The following is a 12540-nucleotide window of genomic DNA, read 5'->3' on the forward strand; positions in this document are numbered from 1 at the left end:
TGAGGCTCAGTGTCCCGGGGCCCAGGGAGCCCTAGCATCGGCCCCATGGTCAGGCCTGGGCCATGGTACTGCTCAGAGGTCCCTGCACAGTCAGCCCGGGCACCTGAATGGCCGCTCGCCTGGCTTGGCGTGCCTTCTCTTCCCGGGCCTTCCTCCTGGCTGCCTCTTTCTGCTGGTGCAGGTCCAGGAGGGTCCCCTCGCCTGGCCGCTGCCGCTGCTCCTGCCAAAGAAGCTGGTGCCATGTGGTGTATACATCGGGAAGACGGAATCTAGACCCAGACTGGAAGCTTCCCCACAACGCCCCAGAGTCCCCTAGAGTTCGTGGAATCTCAGGCCAGCAGGGAAGGTGAAACCCCACCAGGACCTTGAACCTGTCATTTCTCTGCTCTACAGAGGAACCCTGCGTCACAGGTGGCCAACAGCTCTGGCACGGGGGAGATGGCTCATGCCCACGGAGTGTCCTCCGGAGACCCTCCAGCCTGGGACGGACCCAGCAGGCATTTCTCGACACCCACACCCTGACGACTGCCAGTGAGGACCACCCTGCCCGTCCGCAGTGACCCAGCGTCAAGAAGGATGCTGCACCCAGAGACAGGACCCACGGGCAATCCTAGGCTTTGATTCCACCTGTCCCAGAAACTCAGAGCCCTGGGATTCTGGGCCAGACCCCCTGGGGGAGCATGGAGTGACTGAGGCGCCCACACTGACCTCCCGCTTGGCCTGCAGCAGGTGCTCCAGGCGGGCAGCTCCCACTCGGCGCCGCTGCACCTGGCGACGGTACCAGCGCTGGATGGTGACAGCGGCCTGGTTCACCTGGTGGATAAACCTGCCCAGAGAGAAGGGCTCAGGGCCAAGACCAGACCAGCGCCCTGGCAGGAGCCAGCTGGTTGCTGGTGGAAGGTCCAGCTGGGGAAGAGAGAGGCCGGCGGCTGCACACAAGTAGCTCTTTTCACACGGCAGGACCAGCCCGCCTGGACCAGCTCCACTAAAACCCAAAACCTTCCTCCTGGGAAGGTGTCCAGGGGAGAGGAAACGTCTATCCACGCAGGCCTGTGTGGCCTTATTTACAACCGCCAGGAAGTGGGAACGGTTCAGATGCCCATGACCTGGCTACGGTGTGAACACTGGATGGCAGGACCCTGCCCACAGGCAACAGGCCCGGGACTCAGGCCAGTGCAGGCCACAGGCCGTGGCTCCACAGAGGGTGGTCACAACAGGCAGGGCTATGAGGGAACAGACTGGTGGCTGCTGGCATCAGGGCCAGGAAGGAGCTCGAGGGAAGCCTGGAGGTGCTGGGCCGTTTCCTTATCTTGGTCCGCTGTGTCCACAGACAGCACTATACACCCTGGTGGAAGCTCATGGAACTACACACTTACAATGGGCACCTTTTATTGTATACAAATTATGCTGAATGAAACTGATTAAACAAACAAACAAAAAATGCTTCGCCTTGGCTTTCGGGACCATGTGTGGATCCTCTCAGCAAAGGCATTAACAGAGAACCCAGAACGTGTGAGCCCTAGCTCGGGGGCAGTCTGCCCTAGGCAGAAGTAGGGTGTTTTGAAGAGCCACGGGCATCTGGTCCCCCTTCCCTCATGCTACCCACTGCGTCTACAGGCCTGGTCTCCTTAGACCTAACTGGGTGGCAGGGTAGGTGATGGCTTCGCCAGGGGGAGGCTCCGAAAGTCCAGGCAGGGAGGTACCCCCGCGACTCTCCTGACCAGGAACAACCATCATGGTCACAGGAGGCTCTGCCCACACCCCCTCCAGCTCCCCAGGGGCAAGGGGCAGGGACACAGCCCCCAGCAGTCAGCGTCACAGGAGGCTCCGCCCACAGCCCCTCCAGCTCCCCAGGGGCAAGGGGCAGGGACACAGCCCGCAACAGTCAGCGTCACAGGAGGCTCTGCCACAGCCCCTTGAGCTTTGGGTGTTGTTGGCTTTTTTCAGTTCTGTATCTTCTTTGCCTTTAATATTGTTTTAAGTAACAGTTTTACTGAGGTACAATTTCCATACTACAAAATCTACTCATTTTCAGTGTACAAGTCAATGATTTTTAGCAAATCTAGAGTTGTGTGACCATCAGCACAGTGCAGTTCTGGAATGTTCCACTGCCCCTGGAGGAGCCCTCTCTGCCACCCCTACACCTGCCTTCTACTTGCTCTGATGAACTTGCCTTTGCTTGGTGTTTTATGTAAACAAAATCATGCCACATGGAATCTGCTCAGTCTCAATATTTTAAAACAACTATTGAATGCAAATTTCTATCCTCAGAGGTGTGAGCCCCCAAGACCCTGACGCCTGCCCACCCCTGTGTTCTGGCCTCAGGCTCCCCACCGCCCCAAGAACGGTCACCTCTCAGCCTCCTCCTCTGTCACCTCCTTCCGTCTGGGCAGGCCCGTGGTGCCCCCAGCGTTGTTCCGGGCCAAGTGGCTGGCACTGGAGACATTCTTTGGTGGCTTCCCGAAGCCACTGCTCTCGCTGCCCTCGCAGGTGGCTGCCTTGATGATGTTGCTGACAGGAAAGAAGCAAACGACCTCGTCTCACCACCCAGGGGAACGGCTCTGCCCACAGGCCGCAGGTGCCTGCTCCCGGCAGTCCCAGGACTGAGCCTGGAAGGGGTGCTGGCAGGCCGGCCACCAGGGCAGAGGGGGACAGTGGCAGGTGCGAGGCCAGCTCTCCCGTGCCACCTCCTGGCCTCTGGACCACCTGTGCCCTGACAAGGTCCCACTCACTGGTACCCAGGATAACGAGCTCTTTGCATTTAAAAAGTTCTCACTAAAGTTACATTGGGAGGCTGGGTGTGGTGGCCCACACCTGTAATCCCAGCACTCTGGGAGGCCAAGGCAGGCAGATCACCTGAGGTCAGAAGTTCGAGACCAGCCTGGCCAACATGGTGAAAACCTGTCTCTACTAAAAATACAAAAAAATTAGCCGGGCATGGTGGCGGGCACCTGTACTCCCAGCTACTCAGAAGGCTGAGGCAGGAGAATCGCTTGAACCTGGGAGGCGGAGTTTGCAATCAGCCAAGATCACACCATTGCATTCCAGCCTGGGCAAGAAGAACGAAACTCCGTCTCAAAAAAAAAAAATTCCATTGAGAAAGTTCCCAAAAGTCACAGGAGTCCAGAGCCTGAGGGACACTTGAGAGACCCCAAGGCCATCCCCAATCCCAGCAAGACTGTGCGGTGGTGGACTTGGGGGCTCCTCTGCTCCGCTCAGCCCACCACCGCTGTGATGCCTTCTGGGCTCTGGACAATCCCTGGCTTCCTCCTGGGGGCCCTACCCCAGGGTGAGCCCCAGACCTCCCTGTGCCACCACATCTGGGTTGTTTTCTGTCTGTGGGAAGCTGCCGACCCAAGGACAGCAGAGGGTGGCGGACTCGGACGGGAGCCCGGCTCGCGGCTGCTCCACGCGGTTTTATGTGCACTGACCGCGTGCCCTGGCCGAGGTCGGACCCCGCAGCCCCGCGGCCTCCCCGGAAGACCTTACTTGAGGGAGGGGGCAGTCTGGTTGGAGCTCTTGAGCGGGGGTGCCCTCTCCAAGGGGGTGTAGCGGTTGTGCACCATGGTGGTGACGCAGTTGCCCATGGCTCCCTTGTTGCTCCTGCCAGGCCGGAAGAGAGACAGGAATGGTCAGGCCTCCAGAGGGGACACCTGAGATCTCAGAGCCACACTCGCAACATGGGCTGGGCGGGGACAGAGGCCTTCAGTGCTTGCCACGTTCTGGCGGCAGCGTCGTCCGGTGTCCCCAGGCCCCTTCCACAGCCTGCGCCCTGATGATGGGGCCCTTCCCAGGATAGGAAAGCTCAACCTAGGGGCTCCCGCGGGGCAGGGGATAGAATCAAGGCATGAACGCCGGATGTGCCCAAGACAGGGGGAGCCGCTCAGGCCAGCAGCGCACAATCGGCTTCCAGAGCAGACTCACAGAAGCGAAGCCCCATCCCACACAATGGATGGAAGCCACGCTCTGCCTCTGCCCCTCCACAGACCCACAGGAAGGAGCGGGGCCAGGACCGATACCGAAGCTGACAAGAGGCACGGGGAGACTCTGCAGGAAACGGGCATCTGCAGACCCGGAGGATTAGAAACAGAAGGGCCAGCAGAGAGCAACTGGGATGCAAGGGAGGGTCTAGGCATTGTGGGGAGGGAGGGCGAGCAGCTGGCAGGTCCCATACCCCCAGGGAGGCACGCGGTTCTCCCACAGGCATGGACAGGCTCTGAGGCAAAGGGGACAATCTGGCTGCTTGGCAAAGCCCCTTCCTCACTTGAGCCGCTAGCATTCACCCTGCCCTCCCCAACTGGCCCTGTGGGTAGGACAGAAGTGGGTGATTCACCCAGGACAGATGCCGCCACTCCTCCCCAGCAGTGCAACCAGGCAGCCAGGATTCGAACCCTGGGGCGGGCTAGGGGTTTGTCTCTGGAGAGACTCAGCCTGCGAGAAGAGTCCCACAGACACTAGTAGGTGGGGATACCCGACAATGCCCTGCTTTCTGCGCAAGTGCCCCAGAGAGGTGAAGCCGCCAGGCGACAGGCTTCCAGCTAACTCCCAGGACCTCCCTTTTAACAAGAACCACCAAGACATCTGGACAAAGACCAACACGTCAGAGGCCCAAAACCAAACCAACAGAATGTGATGGGAATGAGGGCAAGCATGAAACCTGTGCTTGGCACCAGCCTGTACCCGGCACCAGCCCGCACCTGCACCGGCCCGCACTGGGCACCAGCCCACGCCCGGCACCAGCCTGGCCTGCACCTGGCACCAGCCTGCACTCACAAATGTTCAACAGCTGGTTCTCAGAGCGGGGCTCATTTGCCAACTTGGGTGGTGTGAATATTCCTACCAGGACTGAGTCTGAGCTGCTCCGGAATGAGCAGCATGTCATGTATTCATAAATGTTTTCAAGAAGACTAGATGGCCGGGGTGGTGGCTCACGCCTGTAATCCCAGCACTTTGGGAGGCCAAGGGGTGCGGATCATGAGGTCAGGAGTTCAAAACCATCCTGGCCAACATTGTAAAACCCCTTCTCTACTAAAAATACAAAAATTAGTGGGCGTGGTGGCGCACACCTGTAGTCCCAGCTACCCAGGAGGTTGAGGTAGGAGAATTGCTGGAACCCAGGAAGCAGAGGTTGCAGTGAGCCGAGATCACATGCCACTGCACTCCAGCTTGGGGGACAGAGCGAGACTTCGTCTCAAAAACAAAAAACAAACAAAAACACCAGGAGAAATATATAGCTTGAAAAGCAAAGGCAGACGAGGAACAGAGATGGAAGACAAGAGGTCGTCGGGAAGAACAGGTCGTCGGGAAGAACAACAAGGTCGGGAAGAACAAAGTCGGAAGTCGGAAGGGAACAATAAAAGGTCGTCCGGTCGGAAGAACAAGATCGTCGGGAAGAACCTCGTCGGGAACAATCGTCCGTCAAATCTCTCAAAGTCGGTCCAGGAAAAACAAATCGGTCGAAATCCGGACAGGCTCATCAAATAAAGGGGCAGGAGTGGCGGGGGGTGGGTAGGAGAGGCAGCAGTGTTGGGAAGGGAGGGGCACCACATTTTGGCTATGGTGCTGTTTGACATTTGGCTGTGTATGCACATGTAACTCTGATAATACTAAGGTAAATTTTCGGGCCAGGTGTGGGGGCTCACACCTGTAATCCCAGGGCTTTGGGGGAGGCCGAGGAGGGAGGATTGCTTGAGCCCAGGAGTTTGAGACCAGCCTGGGCAACACAGTGAGACTTCATCTCTACAACAAATTTAAAAATTAGCTAGGAGTGGTGGTGTGCACCTGTTGTCCCAGCTACTCCAAAGGCTTGAGCCCAGGAGGTAGAGGCTGCAGTGAGCTATGATCGTGGACGCCAGTCAGGGTGACAGATGAGAACCTGTCTCTAACTTAAAAATAAATTAAAAAGCAAGAATTGGGCTGGGTGCGACGCCTGTAATCCCAGCACTTTGGGAGGCCAAGGTGGGTGGATCATGAGGTCAGGAGATCAAGACCATCCCAGGGAACATGGTGAAACCCTGTTTCTACTAAAAAAAATACAAAAATTAGTTGGGCATGGTGGCACGTGCCTATAATCTCAGCTACTGGGAGGCTGAGGCTGGAGAATCGCTTGAACCAGGAAGTCAGAAGTTGGAGTGAGCCGAGATTGCGCCACTGCACTCCAGCCCGGTGACAGAGCAAGACTTCGTCTCAAAAAAAAAAGAAAAAAAAAAAAGGCAAGAATTCTTCCTGTGCCAACCCTGGTGAATAACCACACCGTCTCTCCCCTGAGACTATTCCTTTGGCAAAGACTCTAAATGCCAGAGGAAAAATGTGTCCCCAATCCCTTCCACTCATGGGTCCTCTGAGGCCTAGCCCAAGGAGCCCACACTCTCCTTCAAGGCTCAGAGGCAGCTGCCTGGAGTCCATTTATTTTGGGGCTTCCCTAGGCCCCCTACAAACCTCCTCGGCCAAAGTCCCTCCCCAGACCCCACCCTCTCAGCCCCATGTGAGCCTCCCCATGGCCTGAAACGCTGTAAGAGCAAAGCCTGGGCCAAGAGCCCCTTATGTGCAAGACGCCACCTGGCAGCCTCCTGCCTGTGCCCTTGGGAATGAAAGCCATTCTTTCACTCACTCACTCATTCATTCATTCATTCCAAAGCACCCTGAACCAGCCATAAACAAGACAAAGACACACACAGTTTCCACTCCAGGAGCCTCCCATCGGTGCATGTCGTGGGCACCTGCACAGGTCGTACCTGTTGTTAGCAGTGAAGTTGGGGGCCAGGGCCACGGTGCATTCTGTTAGACAGTTCAGCCCGTGACACCGCCCGCACACACCCAGCCACCCCGTCCCTTCCTTGCCTCTCCCACAAACGGGAGGAGCCCCTGACTTCCCACACAGGCAGGTGGATATCCCAGGGTCTGCCATGTGAGATGTAAGCTCGACACCCTCCCTGCAGTGCCCTTTTGCAAAGGCAGTGAAAACAAATTAGGAACCAGGCCACAATCCCATCGCAGAGACCAGGACGCGCGGCCGCACGCACCACCTTACCAGGACGTTCCAGGTGGCTCCCTTCTCGCTGGGGGCTGTGCTCAGGCTGGCCGGCCTCTTTTTCCCACTGGGACTACCCTCGAAGAGTGTCAGGAAGTCCGTGGGCTCCGCTGGCCTGCGTCAGAGAGAAGGCGGCACACAAGGAAAGAGTCACCAGCCAGGAAGCCGATGCTAGGCACACAGACCAGGCAGGTCCTGCGAGGACAGACGGGCCAAGGGACAAGCAGCAACTCTGTTTCCAGGCCCAAAGCCCCGATCTGAACACCGTGCCTGGCCAGGGTTCCTCAGTGGAGCTGGGCGTTTCTGTCAGAAGCCCCTGGGAGCTTCATCAGTCACACTGATCACAGCTTCTGGAGACAAGGGACTTACTTGTTTTTTCTTTTTTTTTTTTTTTTTTTTTTTAAATGTTAGTAGAGACAGGGTTTTGGCTGTGTTGCGCAGGCTGGTCTCGAACTCCTGGGCTCAAGAGATCCTCTCACATGGGCCACCCAGAGTGCTGGGATTGCAGGTGTGAGCCTGCACACCCAGCTGCCCACCGAGGGCCTTAAATACCGTGGCTGCCTCTGCTGCCACCCTCTTCCCTGGGAACAAGGAGCCACACACGCTGCTGCTCAGAGCGGAAGGGGAAGCACAGCTGCAAGGCACGGGCTGGTGGCCCATCCCCACCGCCACCCTGCCCCGGGGAGGCCACAGCGGCACCAAACACAACTCATCAGTTGGGATCAAAACCGTGGCCTGGCTGAGGGTGGTGACACAACACACACCACACCACACACCACACACATTTATTACATACACCACGTAACACGCCACACACCACACACCATACACACAACACCACACACCATACACACAACACACCACACACACATACATACCACACACACACCATACACACCCACACACACCATACACACCACACACATACACTACATACACCACGTAACATGCCGTACACCACACACCACACACACAACACACCACACACACACATACACACCACACACATACCATACACACCACACACATACACTATATACACCATGTAACATGCCGCATACCACACACACACACAACACACCACACACACAAACACACCACACACATACACACCACACACCACATAACACACGTAACACACGTAACACACCACACACACCACACACACCACACACACATAACACACGTAACACACCACACACACACTACATACACCAATGCATCATGCCGTGATAATCACACCACAATAATACAAATAATAACTACACACCATACACACATACACACACCACACACATACACACCACACACACACCATACACACCACACACACCACACACACCACACACACACACACCACACACATACACTACATACACCACGTACCATGCCGCATACACCACACACCACACACACACACCACACACCATACACACATACACACACCACACACATACACACCACACACACCATACACACCACACACACCACACACACATACACTACATACACCATGTAACACGCCGCATACCACACACCACACACACAACACACCACACACACACACACACACCACACACACACATACACACCCACACACAATAATAACCACATACACAACTCAATAATAATACCACATAACACACGTAACACACCACACACACCACACACACCACATAACACACATAACACACCACACACACACCACACACATACACTACATACACCACGTAACACGCTGCACATCACACACCACACATACACACACCACACACACCACAACACACACACCACACACCATACACACACCATACACCACACACACATACACCATACAATAATTCACAATAACAATACCACATGCTGCCACACTCACACACACCACACCACACACATACACACACCACACACACCACACACACCACATAACACCACACACACACCATACACACCACACACACACCACACACCACATACACACACTACACACACACCACATACCACATACTATACACACCACACACACCACACACCACATACCATACACACCACACACACACCACGCAGACACACCACACATAGACCACACACATACCACATACTACATACACCACACACACGCACCACACACACACCGCAAACCATATACACCACACACATACCCCACACACAGACACCACACATACCACACATACCACATAACACACACACCACACACACATCCCATACACACCACACACCACACACACACCACACACCACATACCATACACACCACACACACACCACACATAGACCACACACATGCCCCATACCACATAAACCACACCACACACAAACCACACACCACAAACCACACATGCCACACACACCACAGACACCACACATACCACAGACACCACCACATAACACACAAACCACACACACCCACCCCCACACACACACACCATACACCACACACACCACACACCCCATACATAAACACACACCACACCCCATACATACACACCACACATGCACCACTCACGAACCACACACCACACACACCACACTCACCACACACACCCACACACCCACACACCACACACACCCACCCACACACACACCAGCTGTCCTTGGCAGTCCCTTGCTTGGTGGGACTCCATGAAGCCAGTTCCTGAGCTGAGAGCGGCTCCTGGAGGCTGTGCTGGACGCGGCGTGGTGGCCGCTGTTCTTGGTCTTCCCAGGAAGGGGCCACCCAGGGCCGCTGGTGGCCCAGAACTCAGCCTTCATTAGATCCACGGCCCACGGGAGCACCCTGCTTGCTTGGGGACAATGCCTGGTGGGAGGTGGTGCCAGGGCCTCGCCTACCACTCTGGGCTACAGGATGTCCCTCCTGAAGGCTGCTGGCCACCACCGGCTCCACTCCCCACAACACCCCCACTGGGGCCATTGAGGCAGCTCCTCCCCAGCCCGCTGCTTTGGAGGCCACAAGAGACAGCGGCAGAGTTTAAGTGGGCAAAGGTGGGAACAGGGGCTCAAGGTGTGGGGTGTTCAGAAGGGTCACAGTGCTGCCCTCTCTTGCAAATGACAGCTTTTGACATTCAGAGGGCAGGTGGGAAGGGTTTCAGCAGAGCCCTCAGGCAGGGTCTCAGAAGCCGCAGGGACAGCCAGGAGGAAAGGAGGGATGCGTGCAGGAGAGTGTCTGCCTCGGGCCTCCCACCCCATGCGAGAGGAGGCCTGGGACACGAAGCTGGCCCGTGAGGTCACTCCAGGCCTCGCTAGCCAGCAAGGGCCCGGGACCCAGGAGGCTGGAGGAAGGGCAGAGCAGAGGCAAGGAGGAGAAGGCTGCGGGGCACCTGAGGTCCCCAGAGGGGGCCAGGGTTATCCAAGGGCTTTGGGGGTTACCTGGGGGAGCCGCTCCGAGGCTGGCTGACCTGTGTGGTGCTGTTGGATCTTCTAAGGTTGTTGATGGCCCGGGAGCCCCCAGGCCCTGTGGCCTCCTGCGAAAAGGGAGAAAACAGTTAATTAAGCAGCAAATGCTCACTCACCAGTTCGCTCAGCCTCCGCCTGCTTTGGAGAAACGCAGTCAGAGAACAGAGGGGTGGCCCTAGGGGTACAGGTGGCCCAGGTGGCCCCAAAGGCAGTGGGTGGTCAGAGGGGCAGGAGTGCTAGACAGCAGGGCAGCGGGAGGGGGGCTGAGGCCTGACCTCTAAGAGCCTCCCCGGCCCCGCATCAAGCAGGAGCCCTTCACTCCTGGCAAAGGGAGGGCAGGAAGGGAGCTGCTCACTGTCACCGCTGTCACCCACCAGCTCCCAGGAACCGCGAGCTCCCACCTTCCGTGGATGAGAAGAGAACCCCTGGGGACCCTTCAGCCCACGGTCTCCTCCGTCAGCAGGGAGGGCACCCGGAGCGACTCTGTGGGGTTGCGATGAGGACTAAGGAGACGCAACCGCGACCAAGCGCCATAGGACCTGGGAGTGAGTGCAGCCAACGGCTCGGTGATTCCAGGTCCGTGGAAAGGGGCGGAGGGGCACAGGGGATGAAGGGAAGGCTGCGCAGCAGACGCTAAGCGAGGATCAGAGCGCTCGGAGAAGCAGCACTTGGGGAAGCGGCGCTCGAGGAAGTGGCACTCGGGGGTACCTTACGCTACACTCCCTGACTTTCCCGTAGGCTTAAAAACCCTCCAAATCGGCTGGATGTGGTAGCTCACGCCTGTAATCCCAGCACTTTGGGAGGCCAGGGTGGGTGGATTACGAGGTCAAGAGATGGAGACTGTCGGGTGCAGTGGTTCCCGCCTGTAATCCCAGCACTTTGGGAGGCTGAGGCAGGTGGATCACGAGGTCAGGGGTTCGAGACCATCCTGGCTAACACAGTGAAACTCCATCTCTACTAAAAATACAAAAATTAGCTGGGCGTGGTGGCGGGCGCCTGTAGTCCCAGCTACTCAGCAGGCTGAGGCAGGGGAATTGCTTAAACCTGAGAGGCGGAGGTTGCAGTGAGCTGAGATCGCACCACGACACTTCAGCCTGGAGACAGAGCGAGACTCTGTCAGAAAACAAAACAAAACGAAAAATACAAAAATCTTCCAAATCATACATTTCAAGGGAAAGGGCTCACAGTCCAGTGGGAAACGGCCTGGGGAACACTACCAGATGCCACTGGATGCCACAGCCACCAGTGACATCGATCCTGGCCAGGTGCCCACGCCACCACAGGATGGGACCTTGGGTCTCCAGTTTCCCAGGAAAAGAGACCTATGAACTTTCAGATTTATTTTTAAATCTGAATCCTTAAGCTGAAAACAAACAACCCAACCAAAAAAAGACCAAAAAAAAAAAAAAAAAAAAAGCTCCAGGAAAGCAGCTACACACAGATCCCACCACGAAAGCAGCCACACACGGATCCCACCACGAAAGCAGCCACACACGGATCCCACCATCAGCAGCCACACACGGATCCCACCACTTAAAAGCAGCCACACACGGATCCCACCACGAAGCAGCCACACACGGATCCCACCACGAAAAGCAGCCACACGGATCCCACCACGAAAGCAGCCACTTCACAGATCCCACCAGGACACCCAATCATTTGTTACTGGCATTTCTCCATATTGTGGAAACCGTGGTCTAAAAAATAGCTGAACAGCAAGGGCAGGCAGGGAGCCCAGCTCACGGCAGCAGAGCCGCTAAAGGAAGCCAGGCAGAGGCCGCCAGAGTAACTGGGTGGAAATCCCACGCAGCACGGGCGCTACCACTCTTTCCAAGGCTTGGTCACACCTTCCAGACCAGGCTACAGACAGTGACTATCGGGGATAGCTAACACTCCAATAAAAGACGCAGCCCGGGCCAGCTTGTTCTCCACACTGGGGCTGCAGAGGCCCCGCAATTCTCTCATTCAATCCCTCCTGGGCTGTGCTCCCGAGTCCAAAGCTACTGGAAAGGTGTTCGGGAGGTCAGAAGGCAGGGGTGCGGAGCACAATAGCAGGAGGAAGGGCCCCATGGAGGCTTCCATCCTCTGGGAAACAAG

General features: G+C 56.6%; 1 protein-coding gene across 4 annotated transcripts in view; it reads right to left on the bottom strand.

Moving 5' to 3' along the window:
- Positions 1-12540, bottom strand: part of CEP131 (centrosomal protein 131) — a 33941-nt gene that overhangs the window by 10220 nt on the left and 11181 nt on the right. For 2 of the 4 annotated variants that reach the window (XM_031657856.1, XM_031657855.1), the window contains exons 3-8: positions 10417-10511; positions 6735-7145; positions 3490-3603; positions 2353-2511; positions 709-826; positions 104-232 (exon numbers count right to left, since the gene is read on the bottom strand). In XM_031657856.1, coding sequence (XP_031513716.1) covers positions 104-232; positions 709-826; positions 2353-2511; positions 3490-3603; positions 6735-6907 — 693 coding nt within the window. In that variant the 5' untranslated portion in view covers positions 6908-7145; positions 10417-10511. The remainder of the gene's footprint in view (positions 1-103; positions 233-708; positions 827-2352; positions 2512-3489; positions 3604-6734; positions 7146-10416; positions 10512-12540) is intronic. The other 2 variants (XM_031657858.1, XM_031657857.1) reach the window with 2 other exon arrangements.

This window comes from Papio anubis, chromosome 17 (assembly GCF_008728515.1).
Source record: "Papio anubis isolate 15944 chromosome 17, Panubis1.0, whole genome shotgun sequence".
Classification (NCBI taxonomy): domain Eukaryota; kingdom Metazoa; phylum Chordata; class Mammalia; order Primates; family Cercopithecidae; genus Papio; species Papio anubis.